Source organism: Zootoca vivipara, chromosome 1 (genome assembly GCF_965207765.1).
Source record: "Zootoca vivipara chromosome 1, rZooViv2.hap1.1, whole genome shotgun sequence".
Lineage (NCBI taxonomy): Eukaryota > Metazoa > Chordata > Lepidosauria > Squamata > Lacertidae > Zootoca > Zootoca vivipara.
In genome coordinates this window covers 54,365,203-54,389,653 of record NC_142582.1, presented here as the reverse complement: position 1 = coordinate 54,389,653, position 24,451 = coordinate 54,365,203, and the positions used below count along the sequence as shown (strand labels likewise).

The 24,451-nt window shown below is 46.4% G+C and overlaps 2 protein-coding genes across 4 annotated transcripts in view; one reads left to right on the top strand and one right to left on the bottom strand.

Annotated features, from left to right (window-relative positions):
- The first annotated feature begins 1,154 nt into the window (after window positions 1-1,154).
- SLC19A1 (solute carrier family 19 member 1) lies at window positions 1,155-22,303 on the top strand. The gene is made up of 6 exons (XM_035124194.3): window positions 1,155-1,324; window positions 4,932-5,210; window positions 14,099-14,855; window positions 16,537-16,729; window positions 18,766-18,907; window positions 20,207-22,303. Exons 2-6 carry the CDS (start codon window positions 5,034-5,036, stop codon window positions 20,378-20,380), a joined length of 1,443 nt encoding a protein of 480 aa, XP_034980085.1. The 5' UTR covers window positions 1,155-1,324; window positions 4,932-5,033; the 3' UTR covers window positions 20,381-22,303.
- The window catches only part of COL18A1 (collagen type XVIII alpha 1 chain), a 157,636-nt gene continuing 154,848 nt past the window's right edge, over window positions 21,664-24,451 (bottom strand). For all 3 annotated transcript variants that reach the window (XM_035124182.3, XM_035124164.3, XM_035124174.3), the window contains one exon: window positions 21,664-24,393. In XM_035124182.3, the coding sequence (XP_034980073.1) occupies window positions 24,180-24,393 (214 nt within the window). In that variant the 3' untranslated portion in view covers window positions 21,664-24,179. The remainder of the gene's footprint in view (window positions 24,394-24,451) is intronic.

Genomic DNA, 24,451 nt, shown 5'->3' with positions numbered 1-24,451 from the left:
ATAACTAAAGAGAGATTAGCAGGGGTGGAGGACTTGACCTCAGCCCTCCTGAAACTCTGAGGGAACCGTTGCCAGATAGCGCAGCCAGACTAAGGCTTCCCAAGCCGCAGCCTGCTTCATTCAGGTGGACCACGCAGCACCTGTGGAATTGTGATCGAAATTGACAGGAGGCAGCGCATTAAGTACCCACATTGATTTTTAAGTGCGTTTCGTGGCTTCTTGCGTTGCATTTCAGTTTGAATTGTGTGGGGTTCATCTTGTGATAGGCAAAATAGAGATGTAGAAGAATGAATGAAGAGAGAGAGAGAGAGAGAGAGAGAGAGAGAGAGAGAGAGAGAGAGAGAGAGAGAAGCTGCAATATTTAAAAGCATATAAAATTGCTACAGCGGGCCAAACAAACGAACAAAAAAACCATTCCGTGCTCCACCAGGTCCCTCAGCAATTTATAATTTACACAAAGCTAGATGACGCAATGGTCGGCCGTTTGTGTAAGGCAGCGTCGTGTGTCCCTAAAGAGCGCCAAGCAACCTCTGGGGATTTGCGCAGCCTCAGGAAGAGGGTATAGGATTGCACCAGGACAGATAACCCCCGGGAATAAGGGTTGCCCAAGGGCAAAGAAGATGGGACTCCCGCGCCCTCGACAGGCGAGGGAATTGCAGCAGATGCGACCGGGCGAGCGACACCGGAGGAAACTTCCGCTTCTGCAGTTACTAAAGGCGAAGGAGGAGCAACCGTATTCCGCCGCAGGTGTCAGCCCTGACCAGCAATGAGCGTGATTTCCGAGCGAGACCCATCGCGTCCCATGCCACTTCGGGCTAAGCACCGCGTTGCAAGCTCAAAAACCGCTAGTTGCTGGCAGACACTGCGAAAAGTTTTCCTGGTCGCTCATATTTTAATGTCGTTCCCGGTGAAGAAAACAGTAACGCCAAGTCGGGCGAGCTGGCCGGGTTGGATTTGATTTTTGCAAACGGGATGGGGCGGAAACAGGCGAGCGCGTGGCTTCGTTGGCGCGTTGTTGCTTATCTGCGGAGCATCTTCCGCCCTCCTTGCATTGTGGGCGCTGTAGTTCCTCCGTGCCTTGCCCAGGGCCGGGGCCTCGTCAGAACTACAGTCCCCAGGAGGCACCGGTCCCTCCCCGCCTCACCTCTCTCCACGTGCGAGAGGCTGCTGGCGCCTGGGGGAGGGCTTTGCGCCGAGAGGCGCCTGCAGAGCTCCTTCCCCGCGCGGCGCTGTGAGAGTCGCGCGCTGCTCAGGGACAGGATGGCGGCGGGGTGCCGCTTGCGAGGAGCCTGAATCCGTGCATTGGGAGAGCAAGAGGCAAAAGGTAGGAGAAGGGGCCGGGAGAGCAGGGGGGCGACGGGCCTGTGGCGGGCGCCGGGACCAGCCTTGTTAGCCAGAGGGAAATGTTTGGGATGCCACCTGGGAGATGCAGGGCCGCCAAGGGCTCTATCCTGCAAAAAACCGCAAAACCCCAATGCTCCCTAACTAGGCTGGTCCTGGAAAGAGATGCGGAACTTGTTGCAGCTTTTGATACTCTGTGCAAAGGAGCATAGGTCAGGTCAGGTGTCTCGCCCACGTTGCTCCTGTGTCAAATATATGTTTTGACACCTGGGAAGCCGTGTGTGAGGTAGTAAAACTTGTCGCGGCCACACCTTGCCGCGCGTTTGAAGGGGTGTTTAGTTTTTAGTTTTTTTAACTTAATGTATGCAGGCCTTTAAAACGTGTATCCCGGCCGCTCCTTTGAAAAAGCTGAAGGTGGCTTATGACACGGGGTGAAATTAAACAGGAGAACGAGATTACGAAAATATCAGAATACAAAAGCAGATATGAAGCAGCAATTAAAGTAATTGGCTGCCTTCCAACAGTGGAAACAATTCCTTGCAACAAGTTAAAAGCAGAAAACATTCACACACCCAATTCATGCTCCCAAAGCTTTTCTAAACAGGAAGGTTTTAGTGGTAAAGTCTTTCTAAACAGGAAGGTGTTGGTGGTAAATATATCCTGAAACGGTGCTTGTTTACAGTGCAAATATCCTAACAATGCTTAGAAGTAAATCCTATTGTGTTCACAAATAGGCTTCCTGGTTTTTAGGATGGCAACTTTAAACTATGGAAGATCTGTAACGCATATACCAAACTCTGCTGTTAAGTGGGGAGGGGGGCTCATTTTTAATGACTGCAGCTGTGGAATACAGTACTGATGTTCTCCTGATGAGCCTACAGATCATTATGTAGTCCTCCAGACCTATGTGTTTTTTTTTACAATAATTGTTATAAAGTAATGTAGATGGTGATATATTTAGTCAGACTGGACCCCCCCCCCCATACAATTGGCGCACTCATACAACTCCCAAAGCTATTTTTTATTTTTAAAAAACACCTGTTCATTGCCCCCAAAATAGAGAACTATCCTAGAGGTTTTTAATCTGAGGCTGGTTGACCACCTGCATTGAGAGAGTTGGACTGCATGACTTTTGGAATTCCAGCTCTCTGAATCTTGGCCCTTTACTTGTAAGTGCCAAGCACAATGTACATTCCCCCCTCTGCTGAAGAGAATATGTGTGCACACAAGCAATTGTATGTAAATATTAGTAGGGTTAATTGCTGTAGTTCTCGTGAACTGGTATAGGAGCAGCCGTCTACTGCATTGGTGTTTATAACATTCCAAGGGAGTAAGTTGCGTAATAAACCACATGTGACTAGCTGGCTGGCTTTCTTTACATACAGTATTTGGTTGAGAGCTGAATGTAATCTTACAGCTACTTAAACTACATCATATAATACATTCAGAAAATCACAGGCAGAGGAATGCTAACCAGGTAGATTCTGTTACATGTCACCCCAAACTCCAAGCAGTGCGAGATTCCAGGGGTACCAGGCACTCTTAGCAGGGTCTGTGTTTCCTTTTGGGCAATGAGACACAACAGAGACTGTGGTGTCTTTATGATAACCTGTATATACCCATATACCCTTTATTGAATCCATATATTTTAGGTGAGTCTTGACCCTCCAAAAAACTTATAAGAATATGTTAGTGTACCTCCTGTGTGAGATGAATATGCATCCTAGCTGCTTTTGGCTAGGGTTTTTTCTTGGGGGGGGGAATGTAAACCATCAGTTTTGGCTTTCCATTCACTCCTATGGGATGAATTTAGTTGCACCCACAATTACAGTGGTGCAAGTTATGCCAAATTATGTGGGTGGGACTAGTGGGTGGCATAAGAAAAAAGCATAAATTTGTTTCTCCTTCACTCCACCAATTCCTCAGCCTCGATGCTGTTTGCAAACACCATGGGAGACGTGAGGACAGCTGGCAGTCCCCAGCGGTATCAGGCCCTCCTGGCCGGCTGCCGGGCGATCTCCACCCTCCGGCGTAAGCGTGAAATAACGACCCAGGCTTTAGAAGCCAGGACATGCTGTAGTAGAAGGACCCACTGTGCAGCAGAAACGATGCGAGAGAGAGGAATGTGGCATATTTACAAGCGTTAATTTAAGCATATCTCAGGAGAGAGAAAAGCATGTCTGCTCTCCTTCGTGATCAGTGCAGAATAATAATAATAATAATAATAATAATAAATAATTTATTATTCGTACCCTGCCCATCTGGCCGGGTTTCCCCAGCCACTCTGGGCACCTTCCAACAAAAAATTAAAATACATTAAAATGTCACACATTTAAAAACTTCCCTAAACATGCCTTCAGATGTCTTCTAAATGTCAGGTAGTTCTTTATCTCTTTGACATCTGATGGGAGGGCGTTCCACAGGGTGGGTGCCACTACTGAGAAGGCCCTCTGCCTGCTTCCCTGCAGCTTTGCTTCTCGCAGTGAGGGATCCGTCAGAAGGCCCTCGGCGCTGGACTTCCGTGTCCGGGCAGAACGAATGTGCACCTATGAGAGATGCTGGGCTTGTGGATAGACTGGCCCCAGGCATTTGGGATTTTATGGGCTGCCCCAAACCAGCGCTTTGGCCAGTTTGGTTCAGTGCAAATTGTGGGAACATTGGAAGCTGCCTTATACTCAGTCAGACCATTGGTCCATCCAGCTCACTTGCATTGTCCGCCTTGTTTGATGGTGGCTCTCCAGGGTTTCAGGTCTCTTGCAGTACCGGCATAATATGCTCATTTACACACACACACACACACACACAAAAAAAAAATTATCTGGCCTTTAATACTGTATCTCAGAGTGGGTAACAGTAATTCAGGAAAACAACCAAAACAGAATGAGGCCATAAAACACATACATAAGACCATTCAGTTCCACACTGCTGAATGAATTCCAGTCATGTATCGAATGCTTGCATGGACAGCCATGTTTCAGTGCACCGAAGCCTCTTCACAACCACTTGAACCAGCTGAAAAACCCAATTGGTCTTGAAAAGTAACTTCATGTACCATGCATGCCAGTATTTAGTGGTCAGTAGTTAATCATAAGTATTAACCACTGTTATTGCCACTCATTCCTCATTCAGAGCCTGTGTGTTACAGCAGCGGCAGTGTTGGATTTGTATGGCTGGCAAACTTGGTTCTTATCCTTGCTCAGTTACAATGTGACCAATGTGTCCTTGGGTATTTTTCAGCCCACCTACCTCGCAGGGCTGTTGTGAGCCTTAAAGAAACCTCTGCTCTAAGCTGCTTGGAGTAAAAGAGTAGAAAACAAATGTATCAGTCCAGCTGATTAAACTCTGCTTCAGCATTCCTTGGTTTTTTGAAGTTCTGATCTGGCAGCCTTCAAGCATTCACAGGCACCATTTGGAAGCAGACTTGAAAGGCATTGTAGTGGCAGCAGGGGAGCGGGAACCAGTGTGTTGTTTGTTCTCTTAGATTTGTAGCTACAAAATTAAATAAATTCCTACCCAGATGATGGGGGTATTAGTTTGCAATGTTCCAACTAGGAAATTTGACGCGGTGCCAAACTCTCATTTTTCTGCAGTCACACCTATTTGTGCTGGAGGCTTTTCTGTGGCCAAGGGACAGGGATGGTGTGAAAAGAGCTCCTCTCTCCTACAACTGATTGAGACGACGTGGGCGAGCCATGTCTGCTGAGGCTGGAAACCCCGAAAAGCAACCCCCCGACCCACCCCCGGACCCACGCTGGAAGCTCCTTGTGTTCTACCTCTGTTTCTATGGCTTCATGAACCAGATCAGACCTGGAGAGAGCTTCATCACACCGTACCTGTTGGGGTCAGAGAAGAACTTCACAAAGGAAGAGGTGAGCTCAGGGGAGAGTTGCAGAAGGCCAAAGGGAGCCCTGGCATGTGAACGGAGCATGTTTTCCCAAGTAGCTCCTGGTTTGGGGCAGTAGGCTAGGGATGGCTGCTTCTTCATCCCCATATCCTTCCTGTGTGTGCTGGTGGGAAAATTGAGAGGTGGAAGTGGATCAGGGTATGGCTTCAGTGGGTGGCCCATGGGGAGGAGAGGGGTGGCTGGGATGTGCAGAAGACAGGTGGGCATAGGCTTCCTGTTGTGCAGCTACACATTAGGAGACATGTCCAAACATTGAGGGCTTATCCACACTTACCTTTCCCCAGCTTTTTCCAGCCACGGTCTGCGATTTAAAGCTCTGTGTCAGAGCACTTTTTTCCTCCTCCTTCGTAGCTTTCCCCATGGAAACCTGCACTTTAAAGCTCTATTGGAGCAAACAGCAATTGGAGGAAAACACAAATAGACATTTGCTCCAATTCAGCTTTAAGGAGCAGGTTTTTGTAGAGAAAGCTTGGGGCAAAACAACTAAAGGTAAGTGTGGATAAGCCTTGAGCTATCAGAAGCACAGACTGGCTTGGGAGATGGTGGACTCTCATTTGCTTGAGGTATTTAAGCAGAGGCTGGATGACCAGCTCAGGGATGTTGAGGCTGCATCCTGCATTGTAGAGCCTACGCTTAGTAGAGTGTCCGACAAAGTAACCTCCACGGTCCTTTCCAGTGCCGTAATTTGGTGATTCTGGACACAAAGGGCAGTGAGAGAAGAGGCTTGTGCTGAGCCAGTGCCAGCGTACGCAGCCCTTGCCATGCAGCATTGCATGCCTGATGGGAAATGGATTGTGCTTCACGTAGTTAACAAAGTAATGGAAATCACTGGGAAAGTGTTTTATCGTTTGGTCACAGTGCTGCAGGGTGCCAGTGTGCTTCTTTTTTAATTAAATGCAACCAAAAAGAACATCCTGTTGTCTGCCTGCCTGTTTAACAGTTTGAGTTTGTAAGTGAATTGTTCAGCTGGGTTAGCTAAGTAAGCATCTTGAGTTACCTGCTCACTGTGAACTGTTCTAACAATGTAGGATCTTTTTGCCCAGGAAGGAAGCAACATGTTTAAATGCATTGGGCTTTCTCTCTTTCTTTCTTTCTTTCTCTCTCCCTTTCTTCAAATGCTGCATTGTTTTAAGATTCCCCCCTTTGTTGTTCCTCTTCCCGTTCATTCCATCCATCCTTAGTTGTTTTCTTTCCTTTGGATTTAGCACTTTTGGGTGGCTGGGTACCTTTGGGAGATGGGACACAGCGTTCCTTCCTGCTGGCAGATGGCATCAAAGTGTATCTTTGCCCCTAACTGTAGCTAAGGAATTACTCAGCAACTTCTTACTTCAACCATGACCTCCTTTTCTTTCACAATCTGCTCCTGGCTATTCTCTAGTAGTTTCAGCAACAAGTGGTGCTCTCTGCCAGGAGACAGAGGGCATATTGGAAGAGTGCAGTTAATAATGAGAAGGAGGAGGGCAGTGAAGTGGTGTAAATTGCAGAGCATGTGGAAGGCCCTGATTCTCATAAATCTAGTGAAATCCCTTGCACATCTTATCCAGCTCTCGTTGACTTGCTTTGGACACCACACCAAACCATGTTTTTGACACTGATGGAGCAGTTAGGAACTCAAGCACTCCCTGATCCAATTCATGGCAATTCCCTGCCTCTTTCCTGGTTTGAGGAGAGCCATTTAATCCCACCTGGCAAACTGGTTTTCAATCCCAGGGCGAGCTCATACCATAGATGAGTTTTTGGACTAAATGGTTAACTACTGTATGCTCTGAACCAGAGTAGGAGGCAGGGGATCACCATGCAGAATGGGAAGAGAAGGAGGGAGTACATTAGCACAAGACTCCTGGGTCCTCATTCACAATAGGGCAAGCTACCATTTGACATTACCTCTGAACTGCCCCAGTTCTCTGGCTTGATACCTTGGTAGCCTTGATCTGTCAATAAAGCCTCAAGCTTCCAAGACATGCAAACATTTGCTCCTTATCTGGAAGTAACAGGTTAAGGTGCAGAGTTGTTAACTGAAGCTTCTCTCTGAGATAGTGAAGCATTGTTGACCTGTTACTTCTAGTAAGTAAACATTGGGACTAAGTCAAGGGCTCAGTGTGGTGTAGTGGTTAAGAGCGGTAGACTTGTAATCTGGGGAACCGGGTTCGCGTCTCCGCTCCTCCACATGCAGCTGCTGGGTGACCTTGGGCTAGTCACACTTCTCTGAAGTCTCTCAGCCCCACTCACCTCACAGGGTGTCTGTTGTGGGGGAGGAAGGGAAAGGAGATTGTTGGCCACTTTGAGACTCCTTAGGGTAGTGATAAAGCAGGATATCAAATCCATACTTCTCTTCCTCCTCCTCCTCCTCCTCTTCCTCTTCTTCTTCTTCTTCTTCTTCTTCTTCTTCTTCTTCTTCTTCTTCTTCTTCTTCTTCTTCTTCTTCTCTCCTCCTCCTCCTCCTCCTCCTCCTCCTCCTCCTCCTCCTCCTCCTCCTCCTCCTCATGAATAGAGCCAAACCACCTTGTGTGTGTGACTTGAACAGTGTTTCAGGGAGAGGGTTCCGCAGCAAGGAAGCATATACAGTGGTACCTCATGTCGCGAACAGGATCTGTTCCAGCGGCCCGTTCGCAACATGAAAAGGCCGCAACATGAAGCGCCACATCTGTGCACGCACGTGACACGATGCGGTGCTTCTGTGTATGCGCAAAACGCGATTTAGCACTTCTGCGCATGCACGCAGGTTACGGATGCACCAAACCCAGAAGTAGCCCATTCCGGGACTTCCGGGTTCGGTGCGTCCGTATCCTGAAAAGACACAACATGAAGCGGACGTATCATGAGGTATGACTGTATTTCTGCTCAAAGGAGATGGGGTACTGCCAGTCTTCTTCATGTGACTTCTGAGGATGAATACACTCTGGGGACTTCATTCCACTCAGTTACAATTGCAGTCAGAATGATCATTTTTGCTGGAGGATAATTGGTGTGTGTTGACTGTGGGGGCGAGAAGAGAGGGGAGATTTGGGGGTGTGATTTACAAAGTAAAGAACTGAACATTGCCAGGTAGTAAATGCCTAACAAGGAATCAAACTGAGCACTAGAACATTAATTTGATATAAACGTTTCAGTATTTGCTTTTTCTACTGATGTCTCATTTAAAAACTACAAATGGATCTAATCACAGATTTCAATATTACAAAAAGCCACATGCTGAAATCATTATCTTGGGAATGATCCTATTGCGCGAAAGAAAAATAGCAAGTATTTCTGAGTCTCGTCAGTTTTCAGCAGAGAGTTGACCATGTTTGAATCTTTTCCATTCAAATCATTGGGATTTTTTTTATCAGATCATGCCCTACTGCAGGGGTCCCCAACCTTCTTAGGCCCACATAAACAATTGCAAATTTAATAAATTGCCATTGGCATCACAGAATTCCAGTTTCACAGAAGAAAAATTGGCAAAGCTTGTGGATCTCCCCCCCCCAAAAAAATACAATAGCCAAAGCAGCGGCAGAAACTCCAAAGCAGGCAAAAAAAAGCAGAAAACACCTCCCAAATATAGGCAAAATCCACACACCACAAACAAAAGAAAAGTGGGCAAAACATCTCTCAAACACTTTCCCCCCTCCAAAAATAAAATAATAAAAAAATCAGTTAAAGCACACAATCAAACCAAAAATCATGCCAAATACCCCCTACGTCATGCACAGAGGCATTCTGGGGACATTTAGGTCAGAAGGTGAAGTATCTAGATGGCCTGCAAAGTGTTTTCCAATCAGCTCAGTGCCATTCATGTGGAAAATAATAATCCTCAATTGAAAAACTGAAAAGGGTGAGAATCTTGGTGGGTACTAAGGGAGTTTTGAGAGTGCCATGGTGCTTTTGGGAGGACACCAACCCTAGTGCATTGGAAGACCCTCTGCCATGACAGATATAGAGAAATACAGATCATACTCAGGGAAGCTTGAAGCTCCCCTTGCTTGATTTAATGATACATTCAATTTCAATTGTTTGTTTTGTAAAGTAGCTGTTTGAGTACAAATATTTTCCCTTGGTCTTTCCAAATAATGATATTAAAATGTCTGTGCTGGTAACCTCCCACATTTTTCAAATAGTAAATTTTCTAAACTTAGAATTATTGTAAACTTAGATTTTTGATTTTTTATTTTGTTCACATTTTGGACATAATAAATTAAAAAATGCTTTCAGTTGGTTAATCTGTCCACTAGCCAACAGCGCTTCTTCTTGCTTTTTTATTATCTAGCAATTTAAAAAGCACCCTTCACAAATGTTGTATGGATTTCTCTGTTACTAGCTTTAAGCGGGGAGGGGGAGAAGTCTGTATTCCACGACTCCCCCCAATTCTGAGAACTCTGAACTGCCTTAAAGAATATGAGCTGGGATTGCAACAGCCTTGCTGAACTTAACTCTCTGACCTGCTGACCTAATTTCCTGGTGGTTTATGTTTAAACCATCTATCTCTCCCTTTAGCAATGAATAATTTCTATTTTCTGTCCTCAAAGGCCTCTCTGGGACATGGGGCAACTCTCATCCCGCACAGGCCTGGCTGGGAGAGGTGACAGGGAGGCAGCCTGTATACATACATGATCACGTAATTCTGCCTTCCAACTTTGCCCTTTTGGAAGGGCCAAAGCTCAGAGACATGCTGATTACTGTGTGAGCAGTTTCTTTACATCCTGAAAGGACAAAGGGTGTGTGGGTGTGTGTACAGAATCTCTCCAGACTTAGGCACTCTTTCTCTCTGATTTTTTTGCCCCACTCATTTAACTTTTTTGATGTTCAGTGGAGCAGTAAACCCTGGCCCGAAGGGAGGCTCCCATTTTCCACTCTTTTGGGGCAGGGGGCACGGATGGTGTGAAAGTAAGGAAAGCCATTCCATGGCTCCCACTAGAACTTTGTGTATCCTTCTAAGCCTCTCCCAGCCTAAAAGACGAGGAGATTGAGGGAAGGCAGTGGCCTTGCTAGTGATAGATTGAAATATCCTACAGGTTGAATTCAATGAGGTAGTACCGTACTTTGAGACATAGTGCTGGACTATGGTAAAAAATATAGTTCCAGCACATGCCAGTGGACACAGAGCAGTTCCTAGAGCAGGAAAAATTGTAGGACCACATCCATAATTATTGCCCTAGAACAGAGATTTCAACCCTGTGTATTGGCTCAGCCTATGACCTCTATGTGTTCACATTTCCCAAACTCATTGAACAGAAAACCAAACAGGAACTGCCCACAGATAGACAAATAGACACAAATAGGTTCTGCTAAGTCAGGCATCCCCAGACTTCGGCCCTCCAGATGTTTTGGACTACAATTCCCATCTTCCCCGACCACTGGTCCTGTTAGCTAGGGATCATGGGAGTTGTAGGCCAAAACATCTGGAGGGCCGCAGTTTGGGGGTGCCTGTGCTAAGTGCTTGGATGGCAAGCCACTTGGCACCCCTGTGTATGTCCACGATGAAAGAACGGTGCAATATAATAAATGGCCTATATAAGTGAGGCATGTCCAAAGTCCGTTTTGGCCCCCGTGGTAGTACAGTGGACGCTTGGGTTGCGAACGTGATCCATGTGGGAGGCACGTTCACAACCTGTGCCTGTGCACGCGCGGGTTGCGATTCGGCGCTTCTGTGCATGCACAAAGCGCAATTTAGTGTTTCTGCGCATGCATGTGGACCGAAACCCGGAAGTAACCCGCTCCAGTACTTTCGGGTTTGGCATGGAGTGCAACCCGAAAAGACGCAACCTGAAGCAGCTGTAACCCAAGGTATGACTGTATATGTCCTGGGGTAAAATCCTAAAACAACTTTGGTCGGCCCTCATGCATGTTGTTCACTTCATCAAATCTGGCCCTTTTTGAAAAAAGTTTGGGCACCCCTGATATAAGCCAACAATTTATGTGCAGCCCTCTCAGGATCTAGGACTATCAGCCCTACAGATTTCAATATGAAGATAATAGATGCTCTTATAGATCAAGCCCATATACTTTAAAAATAAGAGCTGTGGTCAGGATTGCAGATTTGCCTTTGAAATATAGCAAAACAGTCGGGATGGCTCAAGTGTTAACTAAGGATATGTGGATTTTCTCCCAGGCACACCAATTTATGGGCAAATTATGTGTAAAGCATACACAAATGCCTGCAATTTTATGGTCTAGGTAGCATTTAAAACACAACTTGACAGGGTGGTTGTGCCAAATGTCCCTTGCGGCATCCATCATAATGTTTTGTCTCTCCTGATGGGGCAAGTGAGTTTAACCTTCCATGAGTCCTGTTCACGAGGCTGTCCCTTCCGCACCGCCCCCCCCACCACTCATTGGGCGAAAGCTTTATTTTTTGGGTCTGTGTCCTAGCAGGGCAGCTCTGGCCAAGGATCAGAGTCCCTCCTGCTGATTTGTTTCCATGGCTAGAAAAGAAGCAAGTTCCAATCAAAAGAGGCTGGAAGAAGCTTAGCTGACCTCCTTAGCAAGGGACCTGGAAGGGGGGTGGTGTCTGCTTTTGGGCTCCCAATGAAAGGAGCTCGAGATGTTTTGTTTTTGCAAGACCAAATATTTGTAATTAGGCAACTGTGATCAGCAGGTGCCTTTCCAGAAATCAAGGGGCCCCCAGGACATTTTGCACAGTTCAGCAGATTTGAGTGTCACCAGCGCCTCGCCTCCCTTGAACCAGCACACAGTGCTGTGCTTGTATTAGTATGCTTGCCTGCTCTGTGCACTGTGTAAAGTGTTCTCAGTGCACTGCAAAACGATACCGGAAAACAGGTGATCAAAATAGTGCAGGGTTAGGACTCCCAAAGTTGGTTGCAGTGAGAGCCTCTCCTAATTTAAAAGCGGTCATGGTTAAGGAAAGCCAGTTAATCCAGAAGGAGGTTAGCAGCAGATTCTGGCTGAGGTTGAACTCCTTCTAAAGGACCAAGTTTGCAGTTTGCGGGGTCTGTCCAGACCCTATACAAATCAATCTGTGGAAGGACAGACAGCAGTGGCTAGGAGCGCCCTTACCAGCTTTGGCTGTTACAGCAGCCAAAGGCCCTATCTTAGTGTGATAAATCTTGCTTCAGTTACCCATGCACTGGCTACCTCCAAACTAGACTGCTGCAATGGGTTTAAAGTAGGGCTTCCTTTGAAGATTGTTTGGGAACATCAAGTAGTGCAAAATGCAGCTGCCCAGATGTTAGTTGGGATAAAGCACTCAGAACATATGGCTTCAGTATTATATCAGCTGCACTGGCTGCCAGTTTGTTTCCAGGCCCAATTATAAGAGCTAGTTAAAATAGAGTTTCTTGAAGGACCATCTATGCCCATATGTTGGGCATATGCCTGGACCTTCCTGTTGACCTCAGCTCGTAGATCTGTCAGTGGGTAAATTAGACTGGCAGCACATGTGATAGGGATTTTTTGTGTGTGGTGTGCTCCTGTTTAAGAAGCTCCCTTCCCCAAGACTTTTATTTCACTCCCTGCTTTTGTTTGTTTGTGAGCCCAAATGTCTTCCCCATCTGCTTTTGGTTAAGATAAGCTGGAGTGACTGGCTGGAGTGCATCTGTGCTATTTGTTGCTCTTGTTTTGTATTTATGAGTTAAATATTTATTGATTTTAATGGCATGGTTAATAAAGTTTTGTTTTGTACTGCTTTGATTTTTTTTTTATTCTAAGCTGTTTTGGGCAACATAGAAATAGCTTACATATATCAGTAAAAACGGCCTGAGCCAACAGTAACAATTCACCTCCTAGGAGAATTCACCCTTGCCTGCCTTCAGCAAGCAAGTAAAGGAAACTTCACTGTGAACCGTGGACTACTTAGTAATGCCTAGGTAGCTTGGTAAACTGACCCGGTCATAAAGTTATTACTAAAGTAAAATGTCAGGTTGTGCATTTTGGAAGATGGAATATAGGTCAGAGCGATTACGGCTTGATGAACCACAGAATTCCGTGTGGATTTGCTGAGGAAGGTTAGTAGTGATAGCATACGAAGTACTGAGTGTGCTTTTCCAGACAGAGTTTGGATGTATTAACTTGGAGTTAAAAATGTTTAACATTGTGTCTGATGGCAGAATGCTGTGCATGCAGATTAAAGCCACCATTTCTTCATGCTCTCACTTAGTGATTTGGGAGATCTACGACATGGGATTTAGAGCATAGTCGTAATAATGCCAATCTCGTTACGTAGATGTACCAGCACCGGGGTCAAGGGCCATAGCTCAGTGGTAGAGCATGGTCCCAGTTTCAATCCCTGGCATCTCTTGATAGGGCCGAGAAAACCTGTGGCTCTCTAGGTTTTGTTGGACTAGAACTCCCATAATACCAGACCATTGGTCATTAGCTGCCCTCCTCTGGGGCAGACAATTACTGAACTAGATGAGCTCGATATAAGGAAGTTTCCTATGTGGGGTTGCTTTTGGAAGTTCCATCAGTGCAATCACTTTGGGAGGCGTTGGGGGTTTAGCTTCTGGAGATTGGGCTCTGCCATATTGCACTTGTGGACCCTTGGATTATGGCAGAACACACACAAAGTCTAGACTGCTGTCTTTTGCAGTAGCCTCTTGCGTACGCGCTGGGGTGGTTGTGTTGAAACCTCATTGATTTACCATGTGCTGTTGCTTCAAGAGGGGGGCATATCATGCCTCTGCACATCTTGCTCAGCAAAAGAAATGTAGGAAGAGAGCTCCAAATCAGTGGTTGAGGGAAAATAGGGACTAGGTTGTTTGACTACAGATATAGTGAGAATCTTTGTTCCTAACATCTGGGGTTCTCAAACCCAGCTTTGGGTTGGCATCACTTGGGGCTTTGAGGGGCAGGGTGTTCATAGAGTTTTGTCGTTCGTTGTTGGAAGGCGTTGCAATTGCTTTGGTTTTTCTCTCTCAGGTAACCAATGAAATCACACCTGTGCTGTCCTACTCATACATGGCTGTCTTGGTGCCCATCTTCCTGTTGACCGACTACCTGCGGTACAAGCCGGTGCTGGTGCTGCAGAGCCTGAGCCACATTGCCATCTGGCTGCTGCTAATCTTTGGGACCAGCATCCTTGCCATGCAGTTCATGGAATTCTTCTACGGCATCACCATGGCGGCACGGGTGGCCTACTCTTCGTACATCTTCTCCCTGGTCACCCCTTCGCGCTACCAGCGCATGGCTAGCTATTCCCGTACCTCGGTCCTCATGGGAGTCTTCACCAGTTCCGTGCTGGGGCAGCTCTGTGTCACAGTGGGGGGCACCACCTTCACGACGCTGAATTACATCTCCCTGGGGTTCATGGCCTTTGGGCTGCTGCTGACGCTCTTCCTGGAACGCCCCAAGCGCAGCCTCTTCTTCAACAGGAGTGAGCCTATGTGCAATGGCACCTCGCCCTCCGAGCGCGACAAAATGAACCCTGAGGCCGGGGATCCAGGGTGGCACAAGGCCCCCACCTGGAAGAACATGGTCTTTTTCCGGATGTTAAAGGAGCTGGCGGCATTTGTACGGCTGCCGCAGTTAAGACTTTGGTCCCTTTGGTGGATATTCAATTCTGCTGGCTACTATCTAATACTGTATTATGTGCAGATTTTGTGGAATGAGATATATCCCACAAGAGACAACAGGAAAATCTACAACGGAGGCGTGGAGGCGGCTTCAACGCTCCTCGGTATATAGAGCCTCCCCCATTTCCTGTTTGAGCTTGATTGTAGCCCCACCCCACCCTTTTCTCTCTCTGCTTTATGCCCCAAATATGAATTCAGAGCACCTAGCGGGGTCTCCTAGACCTAGACCACGGTCCTAAAGTACTGTATTTTTCCATCTATAAGATGCCCCCATGTATAAGACGTCCCCTATTTTGGGGACTCAGATTTAAGAAAATGGGGGGAGATGGCTCATTTTATAAGACGCCCCCTAATTTTTGACATTATTTTTTAGGGAAAAAACAGTCTTATACATGGAAAAATACAGTACATTCATGCAAAGGCAATTTCTGCTAAAATTACTTGGGTTTAAAGTAACTTCAGGTGATGCACCTCAGGGATCTCCCTGCATGGAGAGTGTAGGCCAACCATTCCACTAACCTTCCCCAGCCTGGTGCTTGCAAGGTTGGTCTACCAGCATGCTTTAATGTGTGCTAAAGCTCAGGGATGATGTGCATGCTCTGCATGCAGATGGGTAGAAGCTCAGTATTTGCCATCTCCAGCCAAAAGGGATTGTAGGGTCACTGTCAACCAGAACAGGGAGCATTGGGAGCAGATGCAGTAGTGGCTACACCCAAGAACTTGATCAGTCTGGTGCACTTCGGAAAGAGCACTGGCTTTCCTGAGTTGCCTCTCAACTCTCTGGGTTTTACATTGCAGTTTCCCAGCTGGTACCATGTTTAGAAACATACTGTTAAGAGTTTTACTCTTTCCCCACACCCAGAAGTTGTTTCATTTACATCATCCTAAAAACCATGCTAGAACTTTGGTGTATACTTGAATTCATTGCATCTCTGGTGCAAAAGGCTGGTACCCATTACAGGAAATTATGTTGAAAGTGACCCACCTCTTACCTTTATAGATGGATCCAGAGCAACTTGGTTATGAAACATTTTTAAGGGCTTGTCTCAGGACAAGTTTCCCCCCCTGCTTCTGTGAGAGTTGCACTTTACTGAAGCTGAATCCCATTCAGTATCTGTAAAAAAAAAAAGCCACCCAAAAAACCTTGCTTGCTAAATCCAATTAGGAAGGGCAAAAAAATCCTCTCCCCATTTACTTTTCGTTGCAGAACTGACATAGAAATAACTTGCCGCATAGTCCTTCTAGGGCAGGGCAGGGGAACCTGTAGCCCTCCAGATGTTTGGACTTCTGGCTGGGGAAGATTGCAATAACATCTGGAGTGCCATCATCTCTCTCCCTCCCCCCGGCCATTCTAGGACATTTTTTGTCCTTCGTATGGTAGTAATGTCCCCATTTTTCAGCCGCTCAGCAGTATACAGTTTAATTCCTGCAAACAAAAAACTGTCCAGACAGAACATAAAATATTCCAAGAAATTATTGGGGATTTTTTTTGTCATTGTGTGCATGTGTGTATCCTAGTTTAAAGTGTTGGGGTAAAAATGTCTGGAGCAAAAGGTGTTCAGGGAAGCAAAGGCAAGTGCCCAAAGAGAAAGTTCTTCCTCAATTACCTTGGGCTTAAAATAATCTCCTTGGATATTTGGGGTAGAAATTGTCCCTTGGGTTTTTCCAAACAATGACTGTTCTGCTGTGTGCCTTGTTGCGAGTGCCGCTTTGGAGAGTGGAGGCCTTGCTGTCCATATCTGGTCCTCTCATCCACATCTTGACAACATCTATGTGTCTTTGCAGGTGCCATCACCTCCTTTGCTGCAGGCTACGTGAAGATCCGTTGGAGACTGTGGTCAGAGCTTGTGATTGGTGTAGTGACGGCATTCCAGGCAGGCCTCCTTTTGCTGATGAACACTACTGCCAACATCTGGCTCTGCTACGTGGCTTACATCCTCTTCAGGGGCTCCTACCAGTTCCTTGTGCCTATAGCCATGTGAGTGGTGAGAACAACTTGATGACTAGGCCTCCATTAGTCACGTTGGTGGTGAGGAACATAAAGTTTATGATATCCGTCGTTACCTGGATATATATCATCATTCTCACTCTTTTCAACATGCAAAAAGACATGGGGGGGGTTTTTTGCATGCATACCCCAATATATAGTAGACCAGCTTAGCTTTCTAGTATCTGCTTTGCTAAAGGAGGGATTGTAATGCTAATACCGTATATACTGGCGTATAAGACGGCTTTTGAACCCAGGAATTTTTTTTCAAAAGTTGGGGGCCCGTCTTATACGCCGGGTCCAAGAATCTGCGGTCACCGCATACGGTGGGGGGAGCTCAAAAACGGCCGCATCCCCACTGTATGCAGTGACCATATGAACACAAAGAAGCGCGCTCGGGAGGGGGCTGCTCCCCGCCAGGGAGAATGTCTCCCTCATGGCTTTGTGACCTGGATCAGCACAGAGATACAGTTTTGTGTATTTCATTGGTGTCAAGCTGCTGCCTCTTCTCTTTTTGTCAGCGCAAAGCAAAGGGATCTTTCCGTCTCTCTCTCTCTCTCCGCTCTCTCTTTAACTGCTCTGCTCAGCGTCTTTCGCTGGCTGTGTGAGCCTCCGATGTCTCTGCCTCTCTATTTCTCTCCTCTCTATGGTTTCTTTCCCCCTTTTGATCTATGTCTCTGCCTCCCTCTCCCTCTCCCTCTCCCTCTCCCTCTCCCTCTCTATGGCTTCTATTCCCCTTTTGCTCATTCAGCCAGCCTCGTTGTCTCTCTCTCCGCTCTCTCTTTCACTGCTGCTCAGCGTCTTTCGCTGGCTGTGTGAGGTTTCTTTCCCCCTTTTGCTCGATGTCTCTGCCTCTCTATCTCTTCCTCTCTATGGTTTCTTTCCCCCCTTTTGCTCGATGTCTCTGCTTCTCTATCTCTCCTCTCTCTGGCTTCTTTCCCCCTCTCAATAACTAAGCAAACAAACAAACCACCATTTCCCCGGCTGCAGACTTGAGTGCTGGAGAAGACAGCCTCCCCTCCCCTCCACGCCAAAAAAGGGCTGGAGTACATCCCAAATTCTATATTTTAACTTGAAAAGTAAGGGGTCGTCTTATACGCCCAGTCGCCTTATACGCCAGCATATACGGTATGTATTTTCTCCCCTGTAAGGATGCCAAGAATAACCTTTTGGTCCCAGGGTAGATGGAGGCTTTTAGTATTCAGCCTAGGTTAACAAGCTACAGCGATTGCTGCTGATGTTCTGAATGATTAGCTAATTTTCTGGAAATGCTAAGGCGGGGATGGTTAACTAAATACAAAGAACTGGATTAGGTGGTCTTTAGCACTCTTCCAGGCCAGCAACTGTATGCCTTTAACCATTGGATGTTTCACTAACATCAGTGATAAAAGTATTACAGCTTCCCAAACTCTCCTCTTGGTGTAAACACTCCTAAGCTTCCTTATAAGGCAGGCATCCCCAAACTTGGCCCTCCAGTTATTTTGGGACTACAACTCCCATCACCCCTAGCTAACAGGACCAGTGGTCAGGGATGATGGGAATTGGAGCTGGAGGGCTGAGTTTGGGGGTGCCTGTTCTAAGGCCAACACAAAATAACTAGCGTTAGCCCCATCTCTATGCCATCTTCGGCTTGTAAGTGAAAATGCATTGATCTTTGTGAGTGCCTTGCTTGTCGGTGATGCTGCAGCATACCATCTGTGGCTGTTATCCTCGGATGGATAACCTGTGGCCCTCCCTGTGGGACTTGCAAAGCTATCACAGGGATAACTGGCTTGGGATGGCCAAGCATTCATAGCAGCGTCACCTTTTGATCCTTCAGTATCAGGACTGTGAACTACCATCAGCCCCAGGGAACATAGCCAGTGGTCTGGGATCGTGGGAGCTGTAGTCCTTCATTGTCTGGAGGGCCACAGGCTAGCCACCCTTACCCTGAGCCATAAAGCAAACCCTCCTTTTGTCCTTGGTGCCTTTTCAGTGATTGCGAGCAGAACTAACCTGCCTTCCTCTTTCTCTCGCTTTGACAAAAGTTTCCAGATTGCAGCTTCCCTGTCCAAAGAGCTCTGTGCCCTGGTGTTTGGAATCAACACTTTTCTCGCCACAGTTCTCAAGACTGTCATCACCATCATCATAACAGATAAGAGCGGTCTGGGTCTCTCAATCCACCCTCAGGTAAGAGGCACAAGTTACGCTGAGGCTTGCGGTAGCGGGCTTTTGACCAGTTCTAGCTGCCTTTGGGGCTTACTTTGTAGGTTCCTCCTATGGAAGAAGGTGGTCCTTTGAATAATCTAGTGAACCACATAGTGGGAACTCAAAGGGACTTATTTGCAATGGATCCTCTTGTCTTGCTTGGCCCACTTTTGGCTGTTGGCCCCATTCTATGCTTTGCCCATCATGTTTTGGAGTGGAAGCAGGGCTGGCAAAAACTCAAAGGCATGTAAGCCAAGAAAAATAGAACTTCTGTTCTTTATCTTCCTTATTTATTTATGTTAAGAGACTTATGCCCTTGCTTTGGGTAGGTTTCTAGGGTGGCTAGTAGTCACTCAGTTCTGCCCTTTCCAGAAAATGAAAGGTTTGTTCCAGTCTTAACACAGTCATCCTGAACACATGCCAACTCACATGATTTCAGTGGAACTTGTTGCCAAGCAAAGTTCTGCTGAGTTAACAGAACTACCCCCTAATAAACATGTAAATTGCTACTAATCCTTGCCGTTTGCTGATTTCTCTTACATTGTCCTCAACAAAAGCTCCATCCATTCTGCAAGAACTGAGCTTATATTTTTTTAAAAAAAATATGCTGATCAGGAAGCTGCAAATGTAATCTGTTCCCGTAAGGGCTGTCATTGCTGGCTCATGGCTGTGATGGGCTTAACAAAGCCTTGTAATTACCCGCTGCTCATGTGACAAGAAATGGTGGCAGTGCGTTGGAATAGCATGGCAGCAGGATATGCATGTGTGTTTAAATCTTCCTTATTGGAAGTAGCGGGCGCAGATTGGAGAAATATTTGGTTGGGTTAGTTCAAGTAGACTTTATCAATGAGGCTGGAGGAAAAGCAAGGTGCCTTTTTTAGCTAGAGTTCCAGCTTTATGTATGTCACTGCAAATGAGGTTGGCAGATGTACATCATGAGTGGAATTCCTGCTACTGTCAGAGATGGGATATGATTTTGACTTAGGATAGCTACATAGAACATCCCAGCTCAGATGCTGTGTTCTGGCAAACAGAAAGCAGTGGGGGACAACTGCTGTTATGCCTGTATGTGGGAACTTGAGGGGAATTTTCACCTAGCTGGCTGCTAGAGTAGATGGACCTCTGATCCAATGGGGCTCTTCCTGTTCTTAAAGGAGTTTCCCTCCTAGCTCTATTCTGTGCTTCTGTGGGCTGCTGATCATTTCTGATTTTTTTAGTGCTTTAGAGGAAAATAAGACACTGGGCCTCAACACATCATCTCTCCCCCTTTCTCTTTTCCAGTTCTACGTTTACTTCAGCTATTTCACGCTCCTGACAGTGGTGTATCTTTCTGCATCTGTGTATGTGGCTGTGAAGCATAATGGATGCAGAAAACCTCCAGAGGAAGCGCCACCCAAGGAACTCAGCATGCCAGTTGAGGACAGAGGCACAGAGCTGGCTAACTTGGAAGTATGAGAAAACGGTGGATGGGGAAGAAAAGAGGAGCTGGCCTACCTGCATACTCCCAGCTGGGATGCAACACACAGAACTCCCACGTTAATCAGCACTTAGAAGCGTCTCAGCTTTCCAGAGTATCAGGTCACTGCAGAAGGAAAAGGCCTTCCTTGACTTTTGGGCGTGTGCATCAGCAGCATGCAACCAGACGACTAGATTTCCCCCCAGTCTTGGTCATTGTGCGTGGCATAGGCTCCTGAGCTCAGGTGAGATTATGGAGACATTTGCCAGTGTTATGGTTGGTACCTGGTGATTTTATGAATGTAGTTTTAAACACCGAAAATACTCTGCACGCTTTCCCCTCAGCCTTTAAACGAGTCAACAGCGAGCAAGATGGATGCAGGTACTTTTTTAAAAATAATAATAATACAATAGTTTTACATTTTATAAAACAACCAATTTGTTACCAGTAGATATACTCTGCTGGGAGTTATGAATTGCAATATTTGTTGGAGCTCAATTTTCTTAGGAGGAAAGCTTCTTCTCATATTTTGCTTTTAAAAGTTAGAGTTATGCTTAAGAAAACAGGACTGAGAGTAAGACGTCCTCTCATCCATTTGGGACAGTGAGTGAGAAGCACAATGCGCTTTTAACAACCACTTTAGATCCTCCGGAGGAACATAATCCTTGGGAAGTATACACCTGCATTTTGTTCTGACTTGTAAATTCTTGTTCTCTTCCACTTTCCCCACCAAAGACGATTGATTTTCAAATACCTTCACTGTCACATACTAATTTATACTGGACGCAGTAGTATGCTCAGTGGGCATTTGAGAGGAAGGTGGGAGTGATCAGGTCTTTAGCAGATGACTTTCCAAACTAGCTTGGACTTTTCATGTGGTTTTGCCTCCAGGGGCCACAAATCCTTCTAGACCAGTAGGCCATGGGTGGTAGTCACAGAGTGGCTGCTTAATATAAAATGGTAGCCATATGAAAAGGAGCATGGCCACAAAAAGGTGTAGCTGTGCCCCCCCCCCAATCAGCCCCATAGGCACTCGATTGCTCATGAAAAGCTCTTTTGTGATGCTGTTCCGTGCAGAAGGGAGGATGAAATGTGTGCTGGGAGTACATTCAATGTAGAAAGACCAAATCAGTGCAAACAGTCTATTATTGTGCATCGTGGGCCTGTGAGTGCCACCCTGGCACGTCCTGCCTAAAAGGCACTTTTCCAGTTCTTCTGGAGCAAATGGAGTCAGGATTCAGTTCAGGGACATAGTTGCAATTCCATGCAAATGAACAACAAATAACAAGAGGATACTTTCCTTTATTCAGTGCCTTTAGAAAACAGTTTATAGAACACAACACACAACTGACAAAGATATAGAGATCCACAGGCTTTTAAAATTGCATTAAAAATTTCACAAAATACAGTAGACAGTAATAAACTGATTGTGTGACTTGCACAGGCTCCCCCGCCCTATCTGGTAATAAAATTTCAGAAAGACAATCAATGAAAGCTAGGTAGAAATTTAGCACCTTGGTTTGTCAAAACAGACTCAAATGCTCAGACATTAATGTGTTTAAAACAGAACTGATACACAGCAATCATCTGCCTGGCCAAGGCTTCTGGCACTGAAGTGGAAGGGCTGTGATGGGGGGGGGGGGGAGAGCTCCTAGAAGCTCAGTCACAGTTAAGCCCATAAGCATGACTTCAGTCACTCTGCATTCAGCACTAAAATGGCAAAATACTGCTTGCCTACCTGTGCTTGGGTGACACACACTAACAGACAGTGACTAGTGTGAACTCTAGTCCTTCCCCCTCCTCGAAAATGTCAGCACGATGCCATTCTGCTCTGATGCAGCAGAAGAAATGCTGGAAAATACAGCTATTACAGGCACGTCCAACAGGTAGATTGTGATCTACCGGTAGATCACTGCCCCCCCCCAAAAGAAGCTCAAGTTTTGCTCCCCTAAAAAAGCTCAACATTTCCCCCTGCACCCCCCCAAAACAGTGCTTTCCTCCTCCCTAAAAAAAAGTTCAACATCTTTGACCTGAACCCCCCAAAAAGGGGGCAGATCACTGCCAGTCTTTAACTCTGTGAGTAGATCGCAGTCTCTTGGGAGTTGGCCACCCCTGAGCTATTAGAAATGGCTTAGTTCTGGTGGTTCCTACCACAGTGTATTGAGGACAGGGGAGAGAAATGAAAGGGTCATTACTGGACAGATAGAGTTCTTAATTGCCTAAACTTTGTATTATCTCTTATGTTGGAGCAGTTGCTAATAACAGATTCCAGATCTGAGATATTTAGGGATATTTAGGAGAACATTCCTGGCTGGAGGATTATAAATCTGATCCCCTGCTACAAACACAACTCGCCATAGGTCCATCTGTTCTTCGGGGTCTCAGGTAGGATGCTTTCACCTCACCTGTTATTTTACAGTGGAGGTGCCAGGACTTGAACCTGGGTCCTTCTGCATGCAAAGCATAGGTTCTGCACCACTGGGCTTTGGTCACACTTCTGATAGGTTAAAGCAACAGAGGGTTCTGAGAGCTAGCATGACCCCCAAGGCTTCAGCCAGGACGGCCTGCCACTTTTGCACTAACCTGTTTTCTTTGAATATGGCTAGTAGAGGCATCCTCTATGGAGAATGGAGGAAGGCAGGGCAAGTAAAGTATAAAAATGTATAAAAACAAACCACAAATCCAAATACTGATTGTTACAACGGCAAGCAATTTCTTCTTCCATTATGGCCTGTAAGGAGACTGGCTTAGGCAAAAGTCACTTAGGAAGCTGTTAACACCTCTAGTTCTCTTTTAGAGCTAAACAATGTGAAAGTGGTGGGTGGGGGAAGAAGCAAAGGAGAGAACTCTGCCATAGCAAGACTTGAAGGTTCAGTCTCACTACTCTGGGCATGTCTCAGCAAAGGATACTGTCAACTCTGCAACAAAAATCGCAACCAGCTATGAAGAGTGTTTGCATCTATGTTTGGAAATAAGGCATTATGCTGGCTGCTGAGTCAAGCAGAGATAAGGGAGTGTATTTTCTGCAAGCCCATATATTACTCTCAGGGGAGGGGGGGCAGACAATCAAATTCCTGGTCTCTTTGGCAGGATTTTTTTCTCCTTGGTACTATGCACAACAGAAAAGCCGCCTCAGTGTTTACAGAAATCTTAATTTTGATGATTATGCACTGTCCAGCAGGGTCTAAGCTTGTGTTATTTAGCACCATGTCCCCACTATAAGGCAGGCGGTGCCAAGTTACCTGCAGCGCTACACTGACAGTAAGGGGGACGCTGCTGTTTGAGGGCTACCTTATGTTAATTCAGCCACAATAAATAGACTTTCTGACCTATCCCAACATGGCCTTGGCTTTTTTAAGGGGCCACCTGAGTGGAATGGAATGGGGGGGGAGAGGCAAACAGGGAAGCTTAACACACACAAACAATTCAAGGGTTAAACATGAGCAGGATCAGAGCGAGAAAGAGAGTTAACTGCTCCATGTACCACACTTGCCTGGAGATTGCCTTGCACACAAGCCTGTTCTGCTCCAGCCCCTCCAGCAGGCAGGTATGATTCACAGCAGCCACGCCAGGAGGAAAGAGACAAAACATTCAGCACCAGAGCTGCGCTGGAAGACACTCTTTGGCTTTGTCACTCATTCATCTGCTTGACTGATATATTACGGAACTGCTTGGGCACATGATCCTGTGGGGGGTGGGGGGTGGGAACCGCTTGCCCATTTCCCCTGTTCCTTAAAGGAAAACATTTGGGTTCCCTTCCTCCACCTGCAGCCAGTGCTTTTGTTGTGTGCCATTTTTTTATTTCTTGGAAGAAGTCATGAAGCTGTTTTCAATGCAGAGGACGATGAAGGCGTTCTTGCAGCTGCTGCTCTTCTGCTCGAGTAGCTTGCCCGACGCCAGCGAGGAAGCCTGCCCTGTCACCACTGTGTCGTCTGTCCTCCAGGTCTCACAGTAGCTCTCTGTTAGCCGCCGTCCCTTTGAGTCAGAGCCATGCCACACAGACTTCTGAGGCCTGAAACACACCAGAGCGTTAGGGGCTGTTTCACACGTAAGTGGCTGCAGGTGCCCCA

Coding starts and splice junctions, on each gene's coding strand:
- SLC19A1 (XM_035124194.3), top strand. CDS start 5,034: ATGTCTGCTGAGGCTGGAAACCCCGAAAAGCAACCCCCCGACCCACCC. Junction 14,856..16,536: donor GGCGGCTTCAACGCTCCTCG/GTATATAGAGCC, acceptor GTGTCTTTGCAG/GTGCCATCACCTCCTTTGCT. Junction 16,730..18,765: donor TTCCTTGTGCCTATAGCCAT/GTGAGTGGTGAG, acceptor CTTTGACAAAAG/TTTCCAGATTGCAGCTTCCC.